This window comes from Candidozyma pseudohaemuli, assembly GCF_003013735.1.
Source record: "Candidozyma pseudohaemuli strain B12108 chromosome Unknown scaffold00012, whole genome shotgun sequence".
NCBI classification, from domain to species: domain Eukaryota; kingdom Fungi; phylum Ascomycota; class Pichiomycetes; order Serinales; family Metschnikowiaceae; genus Candidozyma; species Candidozyma pseudohaemuli.
In genome coordinates, this window is record NW_020194446.1 from 194,647 (window position 1) to 218,418 (window position 23,772).

Genomic DNA, 23,772 nt, shown 5'->3' on the forward strand with positions numbered 1-23,772 from the left:
TGTTGTTATTGAGACTCGTAAACAAGTTGATGCGCGTAGCTAGTAACGCGCTTGTAGCCTCATCACCATTTCCATTGAACTCAGCACTCTACTCTATTTGCGTAAGATTAGCCTTTTTTTCCGTTCATTATATTTGAGTTGATATTACTCCTATATTATATAACCATATGCTATTGTTTCTTGGGTTTGTACATGATCTGTGGGTTCAATGAGAACTTGTGGATGTTCATACCGCCCTTCTGTTTCTTGGGCTGCGGCTTGCTATCCCTCAGAGGATCATAGCCCATGATGGGGCCAAATGTGATGTTATTATTGTTTGACTTGCCGCTATTCTCAGGAGCTTTTGGAGCACCTGGCATTGGATTGGACCTGGAATCATTGCGTGGGAAGAAGTGCAATTGAGATGCAGGGGCAGAGTTGATGCAAGGTTGGTTCATGAACTGTCCTGCGACATTTTGAGGCATCTGAGCCTGCCAATTAGGTCTCGCTTGCATCATGTTACCATTACTCATATCATCCTCTGTCACATCACTTCTTCTCTGCATCATCACAACTTGATTGTTGTTGGCAATATTAGGATTAGGTGGTCCAACAGGAACGTACTTCTCAGAACTCATCTGTTCGGTGGCAATGGATGCATTACCGTTACCCATGTTTTGTGGCATGGATTGAGCTGCTGCTTGCATTGCAGCAGCTTGTGCTACCATTTGTGGATGCACATGCTGATTATACTGCGTATTTGTGTTCCATGTTGGCACGAACCCGGCATTGTAGTTCTGTGGCATCTGTCCAGCAGATGCTTGATGAAATTGGGGTGCCGTGGGTGGATCGACTGCAGTGAGTGGTGTCCTCGATTGGGCTGGTGGAGGTACGTGCATAGCGTTATGCATCATTTGTCTACTTTGCATCTCTTGGGACATTCTTGCATCGTAGTTGGGGTTGAACTGGTGAACCAAAGATGCATTATAGGTGGGAACACTTTGGGGAGCATCATTGATACCTTGGTTTGCCAATTCAGTGTTCACTCTAAGATCACTCTTCAGTGGAGAGATCTTGAATGGTGATGCCTTCAATGGGGATGAGTGCACAAGCACTGTGGCATTCTCGTCCGAGTCGTCATCGGCAGCTTTATCAACTTTCTGCACCTTCATGACACGCACATTTCCACCACTTGATCCGCTTGTGGTAACGTCAAATTCATAAGTTAAGACGCCATGAATTATTCCATTCGTCTCATTTTCGCCCTCGTAAATGACTTGAGTAATAAGAATATTCTTCACGTCGTTTGAGTTGTTCGAACCATTGCACAAGAATGTGAGATAACCCGACCAAAAGTGGTTCATGAAAGGCACTTGTAAATCGAAAGTGTTGTCCAGGGCTCTGTAGCCATTAATCTGTTCTCTTGTACTCAACAAAACCTTGTCTTCGTCTTTGTATATGGTGGTCAAGGATTTCCATGTGAGCATCTGAGCACCGCTCTGGCCAGCAGAGACCTTAAACTCGAGGAAGGACAGGAAGTCACCATTATCAATGCAAAACAGAGCTGGATCTGTCAAAGGGGACACGGGTGTCGAAGTCAGACCCTCTGCTGGCTTCAAGTTCATAGCACCCGAAATGAAATACACGGGAATGTCCCCGAGCTGTGGAATGATGCGATCTAAATCTTCCTTGTATCTCCGGTTGTTCGAAGACATTTCTCTTTCAAGGTCCTCAGCCGGAATGGTTGGGCAATTGGTAGGAGTATCCTTAAGAAGAAGGAATTCATGAACACCCTGAACGGCACGCTTGTAAGTGAAGGACAATTCCATTTTCTTGAAGGCGAAATCCAATGGTGGCGCTTGCGGACTTTGCGGTTCCAGGCTCAATGTTGTGATACTATCTTGAAGAGACCTGGCCTGCTTCGTCGTCTCCACCTTCCTGAGTCGAGACAAACGAGATGCGATTTGCTTGGAAGACCGGCGGACTCCCGTTTTATTATATAGCATTTTTGAGAGCACTTGGTTCTGCGATGTCAATTTGGTCAAAGTGGAGCCGGGAGACTGGCCCGCTTTGAAAGTCTTGTACTTTTTATGGCAGCGCACCAACACGTCGTCTAGTTCTGCAAACCAGAGCTCCTTGGTGGCCTTGTCGAGATTATCATAGGCGGTAGAGGAGTTCTCTGGAGAGTCGGACTTGCTGATCTCTGCCACAACGGCCGTGCAAGGAGAATCCTCGATCAGCCGCTTCCTCTTGAGGGAGGATGTGGATTGAGGAGAGTCGTCCTTCGTGACTGGAGAAGACTTGGGCTCCTTCATCTCGACTGGCTTCTTGAGGAAGATGTCATGAGGCGACAAGAACGGCTCACACGACTTGGGGGAAGGAATCTCGTTGACGGAGGTGAGGTTTAGCGAAAGTGATTGGTACTGTGAGTCGTTAGTCAAGGACCAGATGTCAGCCAGATCGTTCATGGTGTCGGAGTGCTCGAAGCCGTCTTTTGGAGAAGCGGCGACATCGTTCAGATCAAAAGGATTCTCCTTCTTTTCCTTAGCAAACTTGTTGAAAAAGCGCTGTGGCGACAAGGAGCTCAAGAGGTTGATGTTTCGAGGACTGCCGAAACGGAAAGATGGCAGTAGGCCCAATCCAAAGGTGAAGGACGGGGTGATGCTGACGCCAGGTTTGGCGTTGGACCGGGGAGTCTGGGGAGGCATGGCCAAAATGCACTGAATCTCGGGTCCTTTCCAGTGGTTGGTATTCATCAGAGCTTATGCTCCATAGATAAACAGACGCGAATCCTGCAACCGCGTACATAGGCACCCTAGGCGCGAGCACCGAGAGCGCAAAGGGACCAGCGCAGAATGGGTAGTCCCGTGACGGGGATAATGGGGCCGCCCTAGAGAAGAAAGCACGAGAAAAGTATGACAAGCTAGGCTGTGGAAGCATGAGAGTCTCTTGGCTAAAAAGGGCGGCTTTCATTGTGTGGTTTAGGGGGAGCATTGTCTTGGTTGCAAAATCGCGGTACTGACGGGAGCTGCGGGAAGCTTGACCGACCAGAGGTGAGGGTTCATCGGGATGGTGGAGGCGGTACTACAATTCTCCGATGATGACGATTCGAGCTAGTTTGGAAATCCATGAAATATAATTCCACTAATCCAAGAATGTGTTTATTTGGCGTGGCGTGCGGCAGTGGGGGAATTACGAGGCCTGCCTCAATCGCGCTGGACTGATGATAGGGTGGGTTCAAAAAATGCATGGTCATATTGAAAAGCTACAGGAGGATGACGCCTTCGAAGTTGTTCACCTGGCGACCTGGCAAGAAAATCCATTATTAAGCCAGATCCCCATTTTTTAGCCAGATCCATCGGGGTGCTTTGCAGGTGGGTTATGCGGTTCACGGTGGTTAAAAAAACACAATGGGTTAGCGAGGCAGGCTGCCTCGATGTGCGAGCATACCGCTGCAGATTCCAGCAAGCCGTGCTCGGAATTAGCGTTTACTTGTGCCTCTGCAAAGTTTAAATTTGGCGCTGGGTTTTTCTGTATACTTGATGAGAGTCACAGCCAAAGGTCATGGTTGTCAATGGCTGCAAATCTTGGCTGGGTCGGCAATCGCGGTTTTTTTCCCAGACTCACAGCCATTGACTGCTACACAATGGGCATGAAGATGGTCTGGAATTTAGCGAAACCCATTTTTTTATGGAAAACCGTGGAAACCTTTCAGAGCCATTTCTTCGCCATTATTTGTATTCTACTGACCGTTGGCTTATTAATCTGCCTTCTCTATTGCTCCAATGCATTCAACAGGTACCAGAGCTCTTCCACGATAGCGTGGGAAAGACCGCAGTTTTCCGTTTCCGCTTTCACGAATTCGTCTCGGAGACGACGAACACCCGTTTTCGCCTGGTCGTTGATCGCACGTACCCAAACTTTAGTCATGGCATCGTAGATCAACTCGCTGTATTTGTTGCGCCAGGCATTTCCCATGGACCCTGTGAGCACCCACTCGATGTGATGGTCCTGCTTCTTTGGTTTTCTAGGCATTCTCCGCTTGGAAGAATGGGGTTTGAAATGGCGATTCTTCTCCTTTAGGAGTGTCAAAAGCGGACCCTCGTCAGGGCACGTAGAGAAGAACCGGTGGCCGAGAAGCTGAGTGGCAGTTGGCCGAAAATTGGGGATTTTCATTAGGCAGCTTCTAACAAAGTCCTTCGTGGCAACATGGAAAGGTTCAGTGTCAAGTGATGGCGCTTGGAGTTTGGGAATATCAAAAAGCGCTTTCATCGGAGCCTTCTGGTAGTGAGGCGGGTTTCCACAAAGAAGCTCAATAGTAGTGATGCCTGTAGACCAAATATCTGCTTTGGCATTGTACCCTTCTTTCGATCTTTGAATCACTTCTGGTGCCATCCAATATGGTGTGCCCACAATCAGGTTCCTCTTTGTCCTGGTGAAGGTGAGCTCTCCACTAACACCAAAGTCTCCGAGCTTGACCTCGCCCTGATCAGTGATAAGGATGTTTCCCAGCTTGATATCTCTGTGGACCTTCTTCTCTCGGTGGAGGTACTGAAGACCCTTGAGTACGCTCCGTATAATGTAAGCTGTCACAGACTCCTCTAGACAGCCATAGAACTTGAGCAAGTCGGCACAAGACCCGCCACCACAGTACTCCAAAACAATCCAAACATCGGAATCTCTAAGAAACGTCTCGAAATGTTTCGTGAGGTAGGGTGAATCGATTCGCTTGAGGAATTGTATCTCTCTTATAATAGCGTCGAGGTTCTCTGACTCGTCCATGGGAATCACCTTGAAAGCAAACACTTGACCGGTACTTTTTCGAACTCCCCTAAACACCTCCCCAAATGAACCTCGTCCTATGAAATCGTCAACTTCATAATCTGTTTCTGTCATGGTGAAGTAGTATCTATTCGCAGCCACAAAGAGCTTTTCGCAGCCATTCCTTGGTAGGCCTTTGGTGACATATGAACCCTCCCAAGACGCAATTCCCAATTGCACGAGATTTAAAAAACCAAGCTGTTTTATTTCGGCTCTTCAACTGCTTAAACTATCAAAACCCAAATCATATGATAACCTGGACATTTCTTGTTCAAAACACAGAAGTGTCGCTTATCCACACCATGCAGATCTCATCACTCAGTCAAGACTACCATGAGTTTTCTTGGGGACATCGTGGAACACGATACGGTCGAACCGACCGTTCCTGAACTTACAGAGCATTCACAGAAACATGGTTACCCCGAATTGCAGAAACCCTCTGTACCCAAAAGACAATCAAAATTCAAGAAGAAAGAAGCTCCAAAGAGTGAACCCAAGACCGAGACGCCTCCTCAGGCTCCTCCATCTGAGCCCATAAGTGAAGCCCAGCGTATACACGAAGAGAATCTCAAGAAGATCATGCTGTTGTCCCCAGATCAATTCATCAGTGAGAGAGACGAACTCTTGCAAGGCCTTGATCCAAAACTATTGGAGGGGTTGAAAAAGAGATCAGCTAAGAAGGAGCGTGAACATGTGCACGCTGAAGGCCACGATGGTTGGATTGGTGGAGGTCGTGATGGTGTGAATCTCCCCCATCTCGATACAGATGAGGTCAATAAGGCGTTGGGTATCAAGTCCGTGAAGTTTGATGACAAACCTGTGGAACACCAAATAATGGAAAGTGTCGAGTCTGATGAAGAGCAGAAGGAGATTGAGGGTGATGACGAGATTGCCCCGGAGGGCTACCAAATTGCTCCAGAAGAGGAAGTACCAGAGGTCGAAGTGCACTTTCCAAAGCCCAAGATTGCAAACGAGGATCCTGACATGGACATCAATGATCCTGAATTTCTTGATAAGCTTCACGAGAAGTACTATCCTGATCTTCCTAAGGAAACCAGTAAGCTCGCGTGGATGAAGCCCCAAGAGCCACAGAAGCGAAAGACAACCTACGAAGCCCTCACTGACATGCGTTTCGATTTCAAAGGTAATTTGATTGAGTTGGATGCCAATGATGCCGAGGACATACCTCATTATCTTGGTCTCCATCACCATTCTGCTGATCCTCATATGGCAGGGTACACGCTACCTGAATTGGGACATTTGTCTCGCTCAACTGTGCCAACACAGAGAAGTATTGCATTTCAGACCATTGGACGTATTTTGCACAAGCTAGGGCTCCACAAATACAACATCTTGCCCCTTCAAGATGACGAAAGTAATCCTATGACAGAGGAGATCCTGACGTTGATGAAGGAGTTTGAGCTAATGATGTGGGATTTGATAGATCAACTTCGTCTTATTGAGACGCTTACAGAGGCTGCTGACGAGAAAAAGAACAGAAACCTCTCAACAAGGAATTACGCTATTGAAGCCCTTTGGCTTTGGAAGCAGGGCGGTGGAAAGCCCGAGGATACTAGAAGAACGGAAGAGGAGGTTATCGCTGAGCAATTGCTGCAGATGTGAATACCAAAGTGATGAGGATCAATGTCAAAAAAAAGCACTGAGCCCGGCTGGTGATGATAGTTGTCAACCCTAACTCTCGATTTGGGCTCAGCAGAGCCAGCCATTCGCCTTCTCAACATGTCTCCAAAACGGAAACAGCGGCCTCGAAGGGAATTGACTGGCTTGCTTTCACGAACCCAAACGAAAGAAAGGGGGAGAATGTTAGAAAAGCTAGAAGGCAGTCATATTGTCAAAACGACAGTACTTCCAACCTTTGAATGCTCGTCTTACACCCCCATTACGACATCATTAGTATTCCCTCGATTTGCGCACATAGACACATCGAAACGGCACCGAGCAGTGTGGTGTATGAAAACACCGTCCGTCCAACTTAAGTTGTGCGTGTCTACATTAATCTGATGTAAATAAGTATATTAAGGTGTAGTTAGAAAGATTTTGCTCGCAGGATATTTAGTACACAACGATGACATGCTGGTGCAGGACATACAGCTTCTGCAGAGCCCATCCCAGTCTTGCAACGGCAACAAATCAAGACTTGGGATCAAAAGAAATGAAATTTTCCCAAAAATGTAATTATCTACTGTCACAGACAGTATTGAATCCGCGGGTGAAGAGAGCCATGGATTCCTTGGCTTTTTGCTTGTTACCTCTCCAAAGATACACAGTAGCGCAGAGGAAACCGCCAACCATCGCAGCCATTGCACCAACATCGACACTCACGGCAGTGGGGGCACTCGATTCCGTCTTAGTATCATTGTGTACAATTGTTTTTGATTTCGATTCAACGCTGACGACAGATTGCACATCCATATCGGTCTCAGCAGTAGCATCTGACAAGCTTTCTTCGTCATCGTCTAAGACCTCAATGTAGCCTTCAGAATCGCTCTCGGAATCATTCGAGTACTCATCCAAAATTTCTGCAGTCTCAATGTGCCTCAACTTTGGGGGCCTGCCCGACTCGATGCGTACCTCGTTCTTCTCATTATCGGAGTTATCAGGTGTGATTTGCTGACGCTCAAAATTCTTCAAGCTAGCTGCCCTTTTCTTTGAAGCGGCATTTTTCATGGTATCAGCATAATCGTGGGTGTGCTCATGGTACTTGCCCCACGAGTCTAACAGATTCTCGTCACCACGTTTCCCACTGTCCAGACCTTCGCTTGAGTACTCAAAAATTGTTTGATTGTCGTATTTGGCACTACACTCGAAAGGCATTTGAAAGAGGCTGGGACGGACATCTAAATGATTGGGGGGCTCATCGATCTTAAATAACTATTTCATGACTAGCCGCATGTGCATTGGTGGCAAAAGATGCCTTCATAAAGAGTGCCACCGGCTATGCCGATTCCTACAGTGCATTAAAACCTCGTGTTCTTTTTTCTGATTATGCAGAGAACAGGTGTCAATGTTTTTTTCAGCCTTACATTTTTGCATGTGCTTTAGCTGTAGAAAGTCTTTGGGTAGTCATTCGCAAGTATTTCCTATGCGTAGCGATAAGAACCCAAAAACACCTCAAGTGGAATTCTGCGAACTACCACAATACAACCAAAATTGAAATGTGAATTTTTTTTTTTTTAAAAAAAAGCCGGTGACAGTGGATTTGAAACCCGCCCTTTACACCTCCTACAAATATTACCTTAGGGTTCTCTAAGGCACAAGTTCAGTGTGGTGAAGCAATGATGTTGCATAAGTAGGCACCCAATTTCCAACAACATCGAGATAAATTTCATCAGCTACCTTAATCATTTAGTAGATTTTGTGAATCCTAGTCCCACTGTGCAACTTCTACTCTTCTCTTCGGTGTCACTTGTAGGTCCGTACTGCACATTCTGATGTCCATAGTTTGCAGTTACAATCTAGCCATATACCAACTAGACCGATAATGAAGAGCGGCGTTCCATTAAATGTGGCCACTTCCTTGCTCTTCTTCGGCCTTTTTCTTCTATTTGGCAACGTCTTCAACAGTGAGTCGACAGAACAAACATGGCAGATCAATCATTACGGCTCCTTAAGCCAATTCAAAGCTCTTTCGGGAACCACTGGCATTGGCATTTCAGAGAGCTCTGAGTTAGTCACCATTGACTTGAGCAAGCAATCAGTTTTGAGCTCAATTGATTTGAAGACTACGGGTTCCGATTCTTATGCATTGCTAGACTTTGTCTTGGTGACATACTCCACAGCATCTTCCACATTTTACGTGTACGAGAAGTACTCAGGGATTTTCCTTGAAAAAGTGAAGCTTGATTCACCCCCCTTACACTTTGGTCAATTTTTCAACTATGGTGTTCTTGTTCTCGACTCTAGAGGTATTTTGACTGCCTGGAATAGTGAGTTTAAGAAGGAAATTGGGAAGTTCGATGTTTCTTCCTTCAAGACTGCCACAATTGATGGATTGGTGTATGTCTCGTTAGGCCTGAATGTGCTTTGCTTGAATAAGCTGGGCGAGGTTATCAGCACTGATGTGAAACCCAACTCCGACATTATTGACCTCGACTTTGGAGTGGCTCTCACGAAAAGTGAGGTTCTCAAGTTCGATGCACCAGAGGCTGAAACCGATTCATTAACATCTAAAACGATTAAAGCTTCCCTCGAGAACCCAAAGATTCTCTCGAGAAATGTCGTGGGAGAGTTTGAATCCGAAAGATTCACTCTATATGAGATAAGCGAGGGTAAGGAACTCAAGCGGGTAACTCAGCATGCGGCTCGTCATGCCATCAAAATAACTCCGGTGCTTGATGTTGGCAAGGTCTTTGTCGTCGCTCAAGTTCCTAATGGTTTCGAAATCCATGATTTCACCAAATTTGTCTCAACCCTTGAAGTCAATGACATTATAAGTTACGAAAGGGTGTCTGCTTCTGAGCACGATGACATCAATGTCTTTTTGTCTCCTCAATCCGATAGGTTGGCTATTGTGTCCCATTCTTCCGATGAAGTCAACGTGTTTTGGGCTCTGGCTTCGACTGATGACTTGCAGACGCACACCTATCCACTCAAAGAGAATTTGCCAAGATCTAAGTCCATTTTAATCGATAGCCCAAGGTCAATTTCCCAGATCGAAAAGTCTCATTACTTGGCGGAAGAGTCTCATAGAGATAGCCCAAGTTTGAGAATGCTTGCGAAGATGAAGCATCATTTAGCACAACTTGGCAAGGTCTTCTTCAATGTGTTGAAGGGTAACCTCGACACTGCAACAGCTAAGGAAGATACGTATGGCTTTCAAAAGCTTCTTATTACTTTTGACGACCGTACAAAGGTCCTCACAGCCAGGAACAGTCAATCAGCTCAAATCGCATGGCAGACCACCTTGAAGATAGGTGACAATTTGATTGGTTTAGAATCTATCAATGATGCAGTCTACTTGTTGTCTCCGTCGCAATTGATAAAAGTGAGTGCCAGAAGCGGAGCCGTTGAGAAATTGGAGGTCCTTCCTGCTAAAGCGGAGAAGTTAATCAAGTTGTCTGTGGATCTTTCGGAGGAGTTTTTGGAAGAGGGATTTGAACCATACACGTTTGTTATAAAGTCAGGCTCTACAATCATTCCCACTGAGCCTGGGAAGGATATTTCTCCTAACCAGTTTTATCTTGAGCAGGGTGCACGTGAATTGAATGCTTTCAAGATCGTTGATGACAAGATTGTCGCAACTTGGACGTATTCATTGCAAGATGAGACTATTTTGGCATCTTCTAAAAACCAGGATATTTTACTGCCAGCTTCAGGCATCGCAACAGCGAACAGAGCGGTGTTGTACAAATACCTCAATCCAAATCTTGTTACAGTGGTTACTCAGAACAAAGCTTCGCAAGTTACTGTGCATTTGTTAGATGGAATAACGGGTGCTGTTCTTCATCTTCAAAAGCATGAAGATCAATCCATCGATGCTTCCACCCTCAAGCTAGTGCAGAATGATAATTGGGTGATATATTCTTATGTGAAGAGAGATGGTTATCAACAACATGTTTCAGTCTTGGATTTGTTCTCGACCGCTGAAAATGCTAGAGGAGGCAGAAAGTCTGCTTTTACAGAGTTTGACACCGGAATTCACAATGTTCTGAGCAAAACTTTCCTTTTCCCCGAGAAAATCGAGATGCTTGCCTCAACAAGAACGAGGTTTGGTATCACTGTCAAATCGATTGTCATACTCACCGAGACAGGAAGCTTGGTAGAGATTCCAAAGTTCGTTTTCAACTCAAGAAGAGTGGACGACCGTGCATTGACACAAGAGGATTCAAAGGAGTTCAAGATGATGCCTTACGAACCCTTGGTCGGAAAGCCAGACTTGCAAGTGTTGAACAAGAACGGAAACTTCAAGACATCGCAGGGAATAGGATCGGTGTTGATCCAACCGACAGAGATGGAACTGACGAGCGTTGTATGCTACGTTGATACAAATACGGAGTTCTGTACTGTCGTACAACCTTCCCTGTCTTACGATATTCTCAAGTCAGGGTTCGATAAGCACAAATTGATAGCTACCATTGGTGTGTTGTACGCGGCATATATCGCGACAAAACCAATGGTGAGATCGAAGAAGCTTACTACAAAATGGCTTGACTGATTAAACGGGTATATTAGATGCAAGTATATATTAGTCAAAATGTAAATTAGAAAGGAATCATGCAAAGATAGAAGAAGAATCACAAACATAGTTTATGATTCCTTGATGCTGCGGGGATTTTGGGTTTAAGCCAAACAAGCTCCAGTCAATCTGGGCGATATCGTCACAATCATACCTCTCAGTCTGGTAGACGTGCCAGATAAGTTCGTAATGCAAGCCCGAGATAAGATAATTACTCATCTTGTTAATCAAGAAGAATGACTTCTCTTTGCTTCTCAAAGCAAGTAGTTTTCTTTTGTCACATTCTTCAAACTTGTGAATGATCTTTAGAAGTCTGTTTGTAGAAGTCATTCCATCACCATTGCACTTGGACAAGAATGAGTATGCTTGAAGAAACTTCAGCTTGACAAATGTGTAATCATCAAGCAGACGCAAAAGCGGACTGGAATGGATATCTAAGAGAACAAGGGAAGCCAACTCAATACCGAAGCGGTAGTGCATTGGGACCTGATTGAAATTCTCCACAGTGCCAAATGATCTGGTGAACAAATCAAGAATGGCAGAGCAACAGTTGACAGCACGGTAAATCACATTCTTATACTCGTCGAGGCTGATATCAACCTGCGAGAAGTAATAAATGTATAATTGCAACTTAGAGAACTCCAAAGACATGTCAATCAAGTCGTCTTTCACCAATGGCGTGGAGTTCTTCTTGCTGAAATCACTGAGGATTTGCTCGAACATATTCAAGTGAATGAGCTTGCTCATCTTGTTTGAGCTCTCGACGACGTCGTTCATGCTCTCGTTCATCTTCAGTTGAATCAAGGAGATCTTGAGAAGCGAGTTGATGAAGTTGTCAGTCGATTCAAAGGCATCTTTGTTGAAAATGTCGATATTGGCCGACTTGTTGATGATGTAGTCTTGGTGGAAACCGTTGTAATTAGAGTTGGACAAGCCAAGGAAAACTAGCCAGTAGTTGGAGTTGATGTTGACGAATTTGTAGATTCTTTCACGCATCTTGTCGTTGACATCGGGCTTCTGAGCGACTTGCAAGTCGGTCTTCTTGCTGAACTCGCTGATGAAGTCCAACTTATGAAGACCGAACTGAAGCGACAAGCTCTTCATGAGGGAGATGTACTTCACGGAGATGTTGCTTTGAACCTTGGGCGAGCGGTCGTCCGGAAGAGGCCAGGTGGTAAGGATGAGCAAAGTCACCAAGCAGTACAAGGAACGGGGTGTGTTGAACCAGCAACTCACCACAACCAAGTTTTGCACGTGGCGAGCTAGCGTTTGGTACTCACCGGGCAGGTTCTGGTTGAGAAGCGAAGTGACCATTATGGACCAGAACAAGAGGTCGCTTTGCTTGTGAATTTCATGCAAGTTGGGGTTCTCGAAGAACAGCTCTGGCAACACAGGCAAGTACGGGAGGAAGTTGTCCTTGAAGTTCTGGAGAAGGAACAAAGCCCTGTCGTATGAGATGGTCCATGGCTCTACAGCCAGGTTGGAATGGATGGCGAAGGAGTCGGCAAGACTCAAGGTTGGGATAGGGTCGATGTATGCTGGACCGGTGGGTTCGTTAGTGTCTGACTCTGAGTCCGAGGAAACGAGCACGCCCATCATGTCCAGCGGCGTGGCAGGAGTGGAGGGTGCTTTCTTCAAGATCTGGCGAACCAAGCGGTTTTTGCTCTCGACAATGTGATCGAGCTTCAGGTGCAACTCCAGCACCTCGGCCACCAACTTCTCGGTAAGGTCGTAAGACCGCTGTGAAGGTTTCGTCACGTCAAAGACGCAGACGAGGTTTTTCTTCGAGCAGTACGTGCAAGGGTGTGGTCTTGTGGCGGCGGCGTCACATTTGGTCTTGTTTTGTCGACAAACCAGACACAGCTTTAGGATCCTAGAGCCCAGAAGCGACTTGGAGGGCATGGCGAGGGAGCGTCTGCGGTGCATCACGATGGAAACCATTGCAAAAGTAGTAAGGGGAGAAAACTGCAAGATGAGCAGACGAAGACGCTTAAAAGCAAATGAGTATTGACAGCCCTGAATGCACCTTACTATGCCTCTCACCTCACTCGTGCTTCAGGGCCCACCTGCACCTGACCCGTTGGATCGGGTGCAAACCCCAGCCCGCTTATCGGCCTGTCGCGAGATGAATAATTCTAAGAAAGCCATTGGCTGCCGCGCCCGGAGTTCGGTTTAGACCACCCCACCGAGGTGGAACCAGACGGGAAATACTACAGATGGGCTAGTTTTTCGCCGGAGATGAAGAAAATAGAAATTTGTCCAAACACTTTTTTGGCATGTCTTTTGCGCTTTGGTGTTTGTTCCAGGGGGTCGGTGGTTACTCGAGGTTAGGCTGCGGTGCGTCTCCGCCGTTGCCAGTCTCCTACCTCATCACCAGGGCCCCATTGCACTTGGACCGTCTACTGTGGGCAAGAAGACGACCATTTGAAATTCTCTATCTTAGAATCTTCATTCCAACTTTTATCCTTTTTCTACTTTTTTTTTTTTCTTCTGCAAAATCTACGTCGCTTCCGCTCGCCCCGTTCTGGCGCCACTGTGGTGGCTGATGCTTGCTCTCCGTCAACCAATGCTTTCACCTCCGGGCACGGACTCAGTCAGTTCCTGGATTCTCGCGACCTTACCAACAGCGAGATCGGAGTGCGCTCGCTTACTCCCGCGCTAGTCCATTGGCTGCGAACTCGTATCAGCAGATGGCGGGGGGATGCGGGCGGAATTTGTTTTTATTTGTCGACCTGTCACCGAGCGGGAACGAGGGGGGGATTTCTCGAGAAGGATTGGTTGGTTGGTTATGAGCGGGGCCTTACCTTGGTAGTTTCTTTGTGGCAGGGTGGTTTGGTCTTAGACGAGACAAGCTAAGGGACGACAATGGGTTGTTCGTCGAAACTGGCAAACCCCTCCTATTTTTCTTTTCTTCTCGTTTGCCCTTGATTGTAGTTGTTGCAATTCCGTATCTGGCCACGCACCTTGAAGGAAATAAGCGCTTCTTTGAGTTCTCTCCTTAAGTTAAAAGTCTACTGTAGACGGAGCCGCAAGCCTCGTACATTGACGTGGAAATGTGTTGCAGCCACACGATGGAAGCCTAAAATTTTCAAATTCTACAAATTTTGAGACAGTCACCGAAACAAACAAATGCTAAATTATGTTATTCGTCACTTCTTGCAAAAATATCAAAAGGCTGTTCAAATTGTGATGGCCACCCGGAGATCCCCTCTGTTGATGCTAACACTGTGCGACGCATCCTTCATGCGCACAACTCATCGCTACTCCATCATGGACCTAGACGACGCCAAGCTAGTGCACCTCTATAATCTAGCGCACTATAAATGCCTCAATCCAATCCTGGCTTGCCACGCTGTTGATGCAGACATCGCCATAGCAAAGGCGGAAATCAACGTCCCCACTATACGATCTCATTGCGACAACTGCGGCACCTTCCTACTACCGGGTCTCACCTCTTCCACGAGGATAAAGTATACCAAGGGCAAATCTGGCAGGTCGAGAGAACTTCGTACCACATGCTTGGTGTGCTCTCATGTGAGAGTGAGCGATTGCCTCATCAACGCCAAGCGCCGTGAAGTGACCCCACAAAACCAGAGCACAGGCGTGCCCAAGAAGAAGAAAAAGAAGAAGTCCAATCTCTCTTCGCTCCTCGAACAAAAGAGACAAGAGAGTAACAGCCCTCTGTTGTTTGACTTCATGTGAACGATCACTCGTGCAGATCCTGCTGCTCGGTCTCAGCCTTCTCCTTGCCCTTCTTGTTGATAGCTTGCCTCTGGCTGTACCTATACCAGCGACGTCTTCTGTAAATGTTGCCGGCAGGTTCATCTTCCTTCACTACCGCGTCATATACCCACTTCTCCTCGTCGTCTACGCTCACAAGGTCCATGATACAGTTGTCCACGACCCACAGGTGGGGATCGAGGTCAATCGACCACCTGCTATCGACAAATTTCCAACCAAGGGGGGCCCTGATTTCCGAAAGAGTTGCAACCAGTACGACTCGAGGCTCCGCATGCTCGTTAAACGGAGCATCGAACAGATCATTCTCACTTCCATCGTTTTCTTCACTCTTGAGTATTCTATCTGGATGGTTGAGCGAGTAAAAGTCTTTTGTATAGCCAACAGGTTTCCAAGCTTTTGCAGTCAAATTGTACTGTTGTAATTCGAATATCTCTAGTTCACATTTGAGTTCGTCTTCTGGAGCATCGCTGATATAAGTCATCAAATACTTTTCCGCTTTATCAGTGCGGTCTAATCTTGCGAGTCTGGCCTCCTCGGTCTCGAGTAGATCTAGAATCTTATTGTTGACCACAGGATGAGAACTTATGAAGACTGCCCATGTCAATGCTATGAGGATTGCTTGAATAGACACCACTCGTAGTATCAATGGAGTGACTATTGGCAAGATGTAGAGGTTGAAGCCAATCAAGAAAAGCAAGATTAAAAACACAATTGTGCTCAACTTTTGGTCCTCAAACAAAAAGTAATGCTGACCCCATTCTATTAATGAATCGTGGAGACGAATGTAAGGGACAATATGATTCTGCATATCTGTAAAGTTCATCAAGTACTCTTTGGAATACATGGGGGCGGGCTTAGGGGACTTAAATTTGCCAAGAGCCTTGCCAGTGTGTGGGAATGGATTCCTCTTTAGATACCTACCATCCACGAATGTATTGTCGCTTGGGTACAACCTGAGATAACTGGGAAACATGTATCTGACCAAGATGAAGGCAGGAAGAAACAGTGCAAACAATTGCGGCCTAAGAATGGCATGAGTTATCAATAAGAGTATCCCCACAGTATAGTACGGATTGTGCCAGGAGAAGCACATAAAGATAGCATCAAACCCCTCGAACATTGGGGACGCCTTTTGCGCCAATTGAGTGCTATTCGTGTTCATGACACTCATCGAGAAAGGCGGACGTTCCTTCTGCATCGCTGTTCTCATTGGCAGTAGCTTCTGCTGACCATCGACTTCATCGACTATCATGACAGAGAGCAACTTTTCCATTATACGATCCGAGAATTGCTGGTTAGCTCTTGTAGTATCGTCATCCAAATACCAGTAGCTAGAAATTGGGGATTCGACTGCTTTGGAATGCTCTTCGGCTACCTTTTTAGCAGCACCTTCGGCCTTCTCAGGCTCCTTCTGTAAGGCTGTCTCAGTATCTAGTAGACCCGATTGAGCCACCATATCGTCTGCTGCTTTTGTTTGCTCCGCAACAAGCATGTTCTCAAGAACGTTAGAATACAGATCCATGCGAATGAGCGGTTTATATGTCTATTATTTGTGGGGAATTCTTTTATCAATACCAGGCCAGCACACTTGAATGATGCAAAACGGTTGCATTGCAGATAAGGTGTACGGGTTCAGTATAGCCAGAAAGTCCGAAATTCCTAAGCGAAAAGTGGGGCTCAACAAATGAGTGACTGGGCCCAACTCTGCATTATGTCTCAAATGGGGCTAGGTTATAAACACAGCATACCAAAAGACTTGAGCTGTCAATAAACGGCTTGGTGTGGCTTAGACTGCATTACTAACGGCTACACTGTTTTAAGTGGAGACAACCAAAATGCTTGGTCATTCTCAATTCTATTATTATCGTTAGATCATTGACTAGGCTTTTAAACGCTTAGCACTTCCCTCGCTCTCTTGTTTGATTATCCTCTTGACCCCGCAGTTGAGCTTCGACTCGCTGATATCTTGGAGCGGAGTGTCGTCTTCTGTCTCTACCTCACTGTCAGATTCGACTTTGATGGGCTCACAAAAACTTGAGGCAGGTGTGGGCAATCTTTTGACAGAACCTGAATTCTTTCTTTTGAGCGATGGACGAGTCTTCGGTAGAACTATTGTCCTTTGCTTGCTTGGCGTCGTGGGAGGAGTGAGAAGCTCGGCGTCATCGTTTTTGACCTCAGGTTCCGAACTCTCCTGTTTGAGCTCTTGCTTGATGTTTTGCATCGTGGCAATAGCTTCCTTCTTGATATCGAGAAGAACCTCCTTCTTGATAGATTTTGGTGTCATTGTGGAATACTTGAGCTTCTTGGAGTCGAGCTGCTCTTGTGTCAAGAACAAATCTGGGATTTCTCTCTTGAGCTGTCTGACGAAATCGTCGCAGTCACTGAGCACCTCGTAGTCAACCAAACTAGTCCATTGCTTTGGTAAAGGCAGCTTATTAATGAAGATAACCTTTCCACCTCTATCGTGAATTGATTTGGCCAAACTTCTGACCAATTTTTTGACTCCATCTACTTTAAGTGATGTGCCCATGATAAGGAGGCAGTCACTCTTGAATCCGAGGTCGATGTTGAGACCTCTCGTAAGCATCTCCGATTGAGGATGGTTTTCACCGTACAAGACAATATCTGGTCTCAACACTCCTATACTTCCAGTAAGACGTTTGCCCGAGTAGAGTCTCTCCTGGTACTTGAGGTAGCAGTTCTCGCATTCTGGGTTCTCGCCTTGCTCAAGTTTCTGTTGGGCATCGGGAGTCCAGTCGTAGTGCTTGAAGCACTGGGTACACAGAAGCTTATGAAGGTTGCCGTGGAGTTGTACGACGTCAAGAGACTTCCAGTTTTCCCGAAACAGCTTGCCAGCGCCGTTATCGATTTCATTGAATTCCTGAGGGTCGATACCACAGTTGAGGTCGATTCTCTTTTCGAGGCTGTCTATGTTTTGTGTGTAACAACGCAAGAGCTTGTTCTTGTCCTTCAACGTTTTGATGAAGCGATGGGTCTCGGTTGCTTTAGCTGCCAAAGAGTGCTTATAAAGGCCCTCCATGAATGTGCAAAATATCAGAAGAGTCTCTTGGTTTCTGAAGAGAGAGATGTCAAACAAATCCTGGCCCTTGATGAAGCTCTGGGGATACTTTGCTTTGACGATATTGTACAACCCATCGTCTGATCTGAAATCCGGAATGCCTGCATTGCACGAGATTCCAGCACCCGTTAATATCACGGATTTTCTTGCCTTGTAGATGGTTTTAGCCACCTCGTGAAGCCTGACTGTGTCGTCGGCCGAGGTCCCCTCTAATAGGTTGACCGACTTCATGATGCGGATTTAACTGGTGAAAACGATTGTAAGGGGTGTTCAGGGGTGGCCGATAATGGGGATGGTGGTATTAAATTAGCCCGGTTATTCTTCTTATTTGTGTCAGGAAGAAGAAGTGGTGGGTTGTTGTGAGGTGGTCACTGACAAAAAAAAAAAAGTTGTCCCTGCCCTGACCTACATTGCGAGTTTTTAGGAATAGTAATGAACCGTCGAAGGTCGCAGTTGTTTACATAAGGGCCGAAAACGTTAAACTACTTACGTCTTATTGCGAACATGAGCGAAAAACAAAAAAGACGGTGAATGTTTGTTTTGAAGTGAAAATATTTGAGTGACTCAAGTAAGTAATATTGAAGGCAACCACATTGAGACTCTGGATGCCAAATTTATGTTTGTGACCTAGTCAATGCCCGGTGCCTGTACTGTCTGTACAGGTATACACGAATCTCAAAATTCGTGCTTGACAGGAAAAATGTAGGCAGAAAGCGTGCCTCGTGTCTTACCGGTTTCTACTGGTCTTAGGTCAATTATTACAAGAAAGTTATAGTTTACTCTAACATCGTCGAATCAAGCCTCTTACTGTGCCTGAGTCGAGTTCACCGCCAACTCCATGATTAATCTCGTAGCCAAATGCAAGAATGGGTAGGCAGAGAAGGAGCTCATTTCGTCAACATCTTGCTTACCCGCTGGTTTGCCATCCTGGGTAGTGGTGCTCTCCCAACCATCGAACTTAAAGTCGACGAGATAGTTATTAGGCTCCAATTGGAACAATTGAATCTGCATCTTCATTAAAGCAGGTGGGACTGACTCGCCTTCTTTGACGGTCTCATCGACCAAGCAAGGCCCGTACTTCCAGCGCACTCTAATAGTCCATAACTCTTCTTCAGTTGGCTTTGCCCACTCGGCTCCCAAGTTCTTCAATGCTCTATAAATCTCACCCATGACGTCCAAAGGATACGACCTGGACCGTATACCGAAATGCCATTTTGTCTTCAGTTTCTTTGAAGAAACGGGGTTGATTTTGCTCGAACCTTGCTCCGAAACGTTCATCATCGAGGCGCGATGGATCGAGGGCAATGAAGAAGGAAGAATGGCAATCGTAGAGTTTGGCAAAGTCGATAAGTCTGGAACTGTTGCCAAGGTTTGATATGTGAGGGATTGCAGAACACCAGGGGCTCTATGCGTGGCGGTTGCTTCTTCACCTTGTGGTGAAGACCATGAGGGAGGAGGGCTTGAAGACAAAAAGTTGTCCATGTGTTCAGTCTTGTTCTTCTTCAAGTCCTTAACAAGAGAGTGGTTCTCTTTCATTAACAAGTAAGCGTCAAGTATCTCATTCTGTTGCTGTTGTGGGTATTGTTGTTTGTTGCATGAGTTGATTGTGTTCAAAATCTCATCTCTATCATAACCCATCGTCACGCTCAAGGCATTAATAACATCCTCATCGATATCAATCTTGTTATGGATGGTCTTGGACAAGTCTGGAGGTAACAAGTAATCCTCTATGCCTTCCTTGAACCATGGGTCTTCCATGATCTCGTGGATGGTGACACGATTAAGTGGGTTGACGACCAACATCTTTGTCAAGATTTTCTTTGCGCCCTCTGACAAGTAGTTGGGCAAGGTGTACACACCATTGCTGATCTTCTTGAATAATGCTGGAATGAACTCATCATCGAATGGCAACCTACCACACAACATGACGTACAAAATAACACCGGACGACCAGACATCGACCTCTGGACCGGCGTACAACTTACCAGAGATAACCTCAGGAGCTGCATAGTTGGGAGAACCACAGCTTGTCTTCAAAAAGTTACCATCAGTCATGATGTTCGACAAACCAAAGTCTGCAATTTTCACGTTAAGGTGATCGTCCAACAACAAATTTTCGGGCTTCAAATCACGGTGAACGATTTTGTGTCTATGGCAGTACTCCACTGCTGCAATAATCTGTTGGAAGAATCTTCTTGCTTCGTCTTCAGGCATTCTACCCCTCTGAACAATGTAGTCGAACAACTCCTTACCCGCATATTCGATAACCATGATGATTTCGTCCTTTGACTTGATCACATCGTAAAGCTTGATGATATGAGGGTGTCTTAACAAGCGCAAGTATGAAATCTCTCTTTCAACACGACCTTGCATATCCGACTTGGCCAAAGTCTTTCTATTGATGATTTTAAGAGCCACTCTTTGGCCTGTGGTGGAGTGCTCTGCCAACTTGACCTTACCGAACGAACCTTCACCCAAAGTCTTGATGATTTGGTATTTTCCGATTCTGTTTGCCGAGCTAGGGGCCGTGCCCTGGGGCGGAAATTGCTGTTGTTGTTGCTGCTTCAGATCGTGGCCATGGTGCCCATGATGACTGTGATGATGGTGGTGGCGATGATGCCCGGACAGTTTACCTTCTTCGGACATGTCGTTGTGATTTGACCAGCGATACAGCAGTTGTAGTTGAATGTGGGTGAGGGGTCTGGTATATTGTAGAGGACACGCCCAACAGCTTGGGTTAGAAGGAAAGCAGAGTACTAAAGGGAAGGCGGAAAAATAGGAAAGTGATGTTGAATCGTTTGACCAATTTAAAAAATTTTCACCACTATGAAATTGATAATTATGTGGACATACGCCAAGCACGATTCGCACCGGTTGCGGGGGAGGGTTGGTACTACGACAATAGCGTTAGCGCCAGTGGTGATGCAGAATCTGCTTCAGTCTTACTTATCAACTCGGAACATTCGGAATTCGTAAATGGTGGCAATGTCTCGTCATGCTCATAAAACCTCATAGAAGAGTTCTTTCTCTCGGCCCACGTTCTCTGGCATCATGATGGTCCTCTTCGTATTGCTCTCTCTTGGACAGCTTTCCTTCACTGCCTCTATTGTAATTGGTTTTCTTCGAATCTTTTCGACTATAGTTCGACCTTCTATCATCGGTATCATTTCTTTGGTCTCCTTGTCTACCTCGGCTTTGGAAGCGGTCTCTTCTATCTCGCTGATACCACCCTCTGTTTCTTTCAGATTTGTTGTATTTTGCTGACTCCTGTGCAGCCTTTTTCTTCTCCTCGAGCAACTTTCGGCGCTGCTCAATTAGCTCTTCCGGAATGCCATCCTTATCTTCTTGGGCACTAAGAAGGTGCTTCCAAAGTGCTTTGCAGAAGGTCCTGCTTTCCTGTTTCCCGAGAAAATCGTCCATCTGATTCTCAATGGCATGTATATCAGGATGTTCTTCTCCTGCCACGAGCTCGTATATGAACCCTGCTGCAATATCGTCTTCCGGTAGTTGTTCACTAAGCTTCTCCTCAATCCAATGTTTGATCACCTCCAAGTTGACCTTTGAAGAGTCCACCTCTTTGTTATAGATCAGCGGCTTTTTGCCTCGGGGGGCTTCTTCAGCCATTGTGGTTATCTTTTCAGTATCAATTGATGTAGTAGGAATGATAGGCGTACAGTGTTTGTCCTCAAGATCCGATCAATTTCAGTCCTCTATTCTATTACTCCTTCCGTTGATCCCACTAGTAAGCTGAAACTGCTATAGCAAACAATGTGATCAGGATTAGTTAATGGTTTGACAAGTGCTTCAATTTCGCATCTGGAGCTGAGTTTACAACTTTTCACCTAGTGCGACAATCTTCTATATATTTCTGAAACGTTTCAGACTCTGAAACTGAGAGAATGCCTTTTCATACCCAAACATGTCAATTAGTTTACAGATCCGAGACATTAAACAGAGCTATCTTCGGGCAAGGCGAGTTCTGGTGTACGACATTGAAAAGACAAGATTTGGGTACCCCGTCTTTGGCGCCTCCTGCGACTTTTGGCTGCAAAAAAGTGACGATCATCATATATAACCACGGAATCCCACACATCCCCCGTTTCATCAACTTCCAGCTTTCAAAACCAAAAACTCATATCCTATTTACTCAATATTCTTCCCCTTGCTCCCACCATGGTTTGCCCACTTTTTGACTCTACCATCATTGGCTTCAAGGCACCCAACCATGGCACTAATAGTTTACGTGGAATCTACCACTGTACAAGGCAGACACTAAATCTCCTTGACACAGTCACGTACCTAGCAGCCACTACCACCCATTTGCAAATCTCTTGTGATCCAAACATATGGTCTCCTTGTTTCACGGGTGTGCCTTTATCCGCTAAAGTCCGTGAACCCAGGAAGTTGAGTTTCGGGAGAAGACTCAGCAGCATTTCCGAGGAAAGCCTTGTACAGACGAGTACAAACGAGCTGCCTCCCACTTCTCCAGAATCACTGGAACCATCAACCAGCTGCGGCGACATCTTCCATAGAACGCGTGGTGTCTTCAGTGTGCCATCTGGCTCACGATTCTTTGTCATCAAATCATTCAGTGCTGAGGACATTGATGCATCCCTTAATAATAATATTTGGACATCTACGGACCTTGGAAACAAGAGATTGGATAGGGCATACAAGGAGACTAAGGACGGCTCGATCTTCCTCTTCTACAGCGTAAACGGCTCAATGAAGTTCTGTGGGGTGGCACGGATGGAGGATAAGGTCAACTTCACGAAGAGTAGCGACGTCTGGGCCGAGAATTCCCGTTGGAAAAGTGTGTTCCCTGTGTCCTGGTTGGTTGTCAAGGACATCTCCAACCGCAGATTGAAGCACTTGACGGTCCCAAAAAACGAAAACAAACCAGTCACGAACTCCAGAGATACTCAAGAGTTACCATTCGATGTGGGCCTCTCCATGCTCGAGATCTTTGTAGAGAAATAATTAGAGAGTGGTTTTGAGTACGTAGCTAAATGCGAAAGCGAGCTCGGTTCTCGTAAAGTGAGAAATCAGCTCATACATCCTAGGTAAAGCCTGCTAGCAACACAACCGCAAAAACTTTATACGTTTAGACGATGTTTTCAAAGAGAGTCACCGTCAACGTCCTGCGCCTGTTTTGCACTAGCAGAGTCGCTCTGGAAGCCAGCAAGAAGAAGGCAAAGGCTAAAGCCCAAGACTACATTCCAGAGAATGTCAAGTACGGTGCCTTATCGAAGGCTCAGAAGGCATTCTTGGACCGTGTGATTCGTGTTGACCAGGCTGGTGAACTAGGCGCCAATTACATTTACATGGGCCAATACGCTGTGCTCTCCACGAAATACCCACATTTGAAGCCGGTCTTGCAGCACATGTGGGACCAGGAGATCTACCACCACGACACATTTAACAAGCTTCAGCATCAACGTCGTGTGAGACCTTCCCTCTTAACCCCCCTTTGGAAAGTGGGAGCTATTGGCATTGGTGTTGGTACTGCTCTCATCAGCAAGGAAGCAGCCATGGCTTGTACTGTCGCCGTCGAAACTGTCATTGGAGGACACTACAACCAGCAGCTACGGGTCCTCATGAATCAATTCAACATTCCTGTTTATGATAAAGAGACCGGCAGAGGCCTCACACCAGAGGAGATCAATAAGGAGATCGAGACATCCCCAGAGCTCGCCAGCTTGAAGAGCACCATTAGCACGTTCCGTGATGACGAATTAGAGCATTTAGATACCGCCGTGGAGCATGATGCTGACAAGGCTGTTCCATACATCTTGCTCACTGAGACCATCAAGTTGGTTTGCAGAGGTGCTATTTGGACCGCGGAGAGAGTTTAAAACAACTCTAGACCATGAAATCCCTAAAACGACATCACAAATTATACGACCACTAAATCAAAACAGATTATTCCAAAGAGCTTCATATGCGAAATCTGAAG

The 23,772-nt window shown here is 46.0% G+C and overlaps 11 protein-coding genes across 11 annotated transcripts; 4 read left to right on the plus strand and 7 right to left on the minus strand.

The window, feature by feature from the left end:
• Positions 1-170: 170 nt before the first annotated feature.
• On the minus strand, positions 171-2,687 carry C7M61_004109 (uncharacterized protein; the record flags this gene model as incomplete). Its single annotated transcript, XM_024859433.1, has 1 exon — positions 171-2,687. The coding sequence occupies one exon, from the start codon at positions 2,685-2,687 to the stop codon at positions 171-173; it is 2,517 nt and encodes an 838-aa protein (XP_024712405.1).
• A 1,066-nt stretch (positions 2,688-3,753) lies between these two features.
• C7M61_004110 (putative serine/threonine protein kinase) lies at positions 3,754-4,761 on the minus strand (the record flags this gene model as incomplete). Its single annotated transcript, XM_024859434.1, has 1 exon — positions 3,754-4,761. One exon carries the CDS (start codon positions 4,759-4,761, stop codon positions 3,754-3,756), a length of 1,008 nt encoding a protein of 335 aa, XP_024712406.1.
• Positions 4,762-5,133: 372 nt separating this feature from the next.
• C7M61_004111 (uncharacterized protein) lies at positions 5,134-6,423 on the plus strand (the record flags this gene model as incomplete). The annotated part of the gene is made up of 1 exon (XM_024859435.1): positions 5,134-6,423. One exon carries the CDS (start codon positions 5,134-5,136, stop codon positions 6,421-6,423), a length of 1,290 nt encoding a protein of 429 aa, XP_024712407.1.
• A 573-nt stretch (positions 6,424-6,996) lies between these two features.
• On the minus strand, positions 6,997-7,635 carry C7M61_004112 (uncharacterized protein; the record flags this gene model as incomplete). Its single annotated transcript, XM_024859436.1, has 1 exon — positions 6,997-7,635. One exon carries the CDS (start codon positions 7,633-7,635, stop codon positions 6,997-6,999), a length of 639 nt encoding a protein of 212 aa, XP_024712408.1.
• A 667-nt stretch (positions 7,636-8,302) lies between these two features.
• On the plus strand, positions 8,303-10,975 carry C7M61_004113 (uncharacterized protein; the record flags this gene model as incomplete). The annotated part of the gene is made up of 1 exon (XM_024859437.1): positions 8,303-10,975. One exon carries the CDS (start codon positions 8,303-8,305, stop codon positions 10,973-10,975), a length of 2,673 nt encoding a protein of 890 aa, XP_024712409.1.
• A 57-nt stretch (positions 10,976-11,032) lies between these two features.
• SEF2 (Sef2p) lies at positions 11,033-12,898 on the minus strand (the record flags this gene model as incomplete). Its single annotated transcript, XM_024859438.1, has 1 exon — positions 11,033-12,898. The coding sequence occupies one exon, from the start codon at positions 12,896-12,898 to the stop codon at positions 11,033-11,035; it is 1,866 nt and encodes a 621-aa protein (XP_024712410.1).
• A 1,804-nt stretch (positions 12,899-14,702) lies between these two features.
• HST3 (NAD-dependent histone deacetylase) lies at positions 14,703-18,047 on the minus strand (the record flags this gene model as incomplete). Its single annotated transcript, XM_024859439.1, has 2 exons — positions 14,703-16,280; positions 16,674-18,047. The coding sequence occupies 2 exons, from the start codon at positions 18,045-18,047 to the stop codon at positions 14,703-14,705; spliced, it is 2,952 nt and encodes a 983-aa protein (XP_024712411.1).
• A 573-nt stretch (positions 18,048-18,620) lies between these two features.
• On the minus strand, positions 18,621-20,462 carry SNF1 (AMP-activated serine/threonine-protein kinase catalytic subunit; the record flags this gene model as incomplete). Its single annotated transcript, XM_024859440.1, has 1 exon — positions 18,621-20,462. The coding sequence occupies one exon, from the start codon at positions 20,460-20,462 to the stop codon at positions 18,621-18,623; it is 1,842 nt and encodes a 613-aa protein (XP_024712412.1).
• Positions 20,463-20,825: 363 nt separating this feature from the next.
• On the minus strand, positions 20,826-21,440 carry C7M61_004117 (uncharacterized protein; the record flags this gene model as incomplete). The annotated part of the gene is made up of 1 exon (XM_024859441.1): positions 20,826-21,440. One exon carries the CDS (start codon positions 21,438-21,440, stop codon positions 20,826-20,828), a length of 615 nt encoding a protein of 204 aa, XP_024712413.1.
• Positions 21,441-21,989: 549 nt separating this feature from the next.
• On the plus strand, positions 21,990-22,796 carry C7M61_004118 (mRNA-binding phosphate metabolism regulator; the record flags this gene model as incomplete). Its single annotated transcript, XM_024859442.1, has 1 exon — positions 21,990-22,796. One exon carries the CDS (start codon positions 21,990-21,992, stop codon positions 22,794-22,796), a length of 807 nt encoding a protein of 268 aa, XP_024712414.1.
• A 131-nt stretch (positions 22,797-22,927) lies between these two features.
• Positions 22,928-23,671, plus strand: C7M61_004119 (putative monooxygenase; the record flags this gene model as incomplete). Its single annotated transcript, XM_024859443.1, has 1 exon — positions 22,928-23,671. The coding sequence occupies one exon, from the start codon at positions 22,928-22,930 to the stop codon at positions 23,669-23,671; it is 744 nt and encodes a 247-aa protein (XP_024712415.1).
• Between the last annotated feature and the right edge of the window lie 101 nt (positions 23,672-23,772).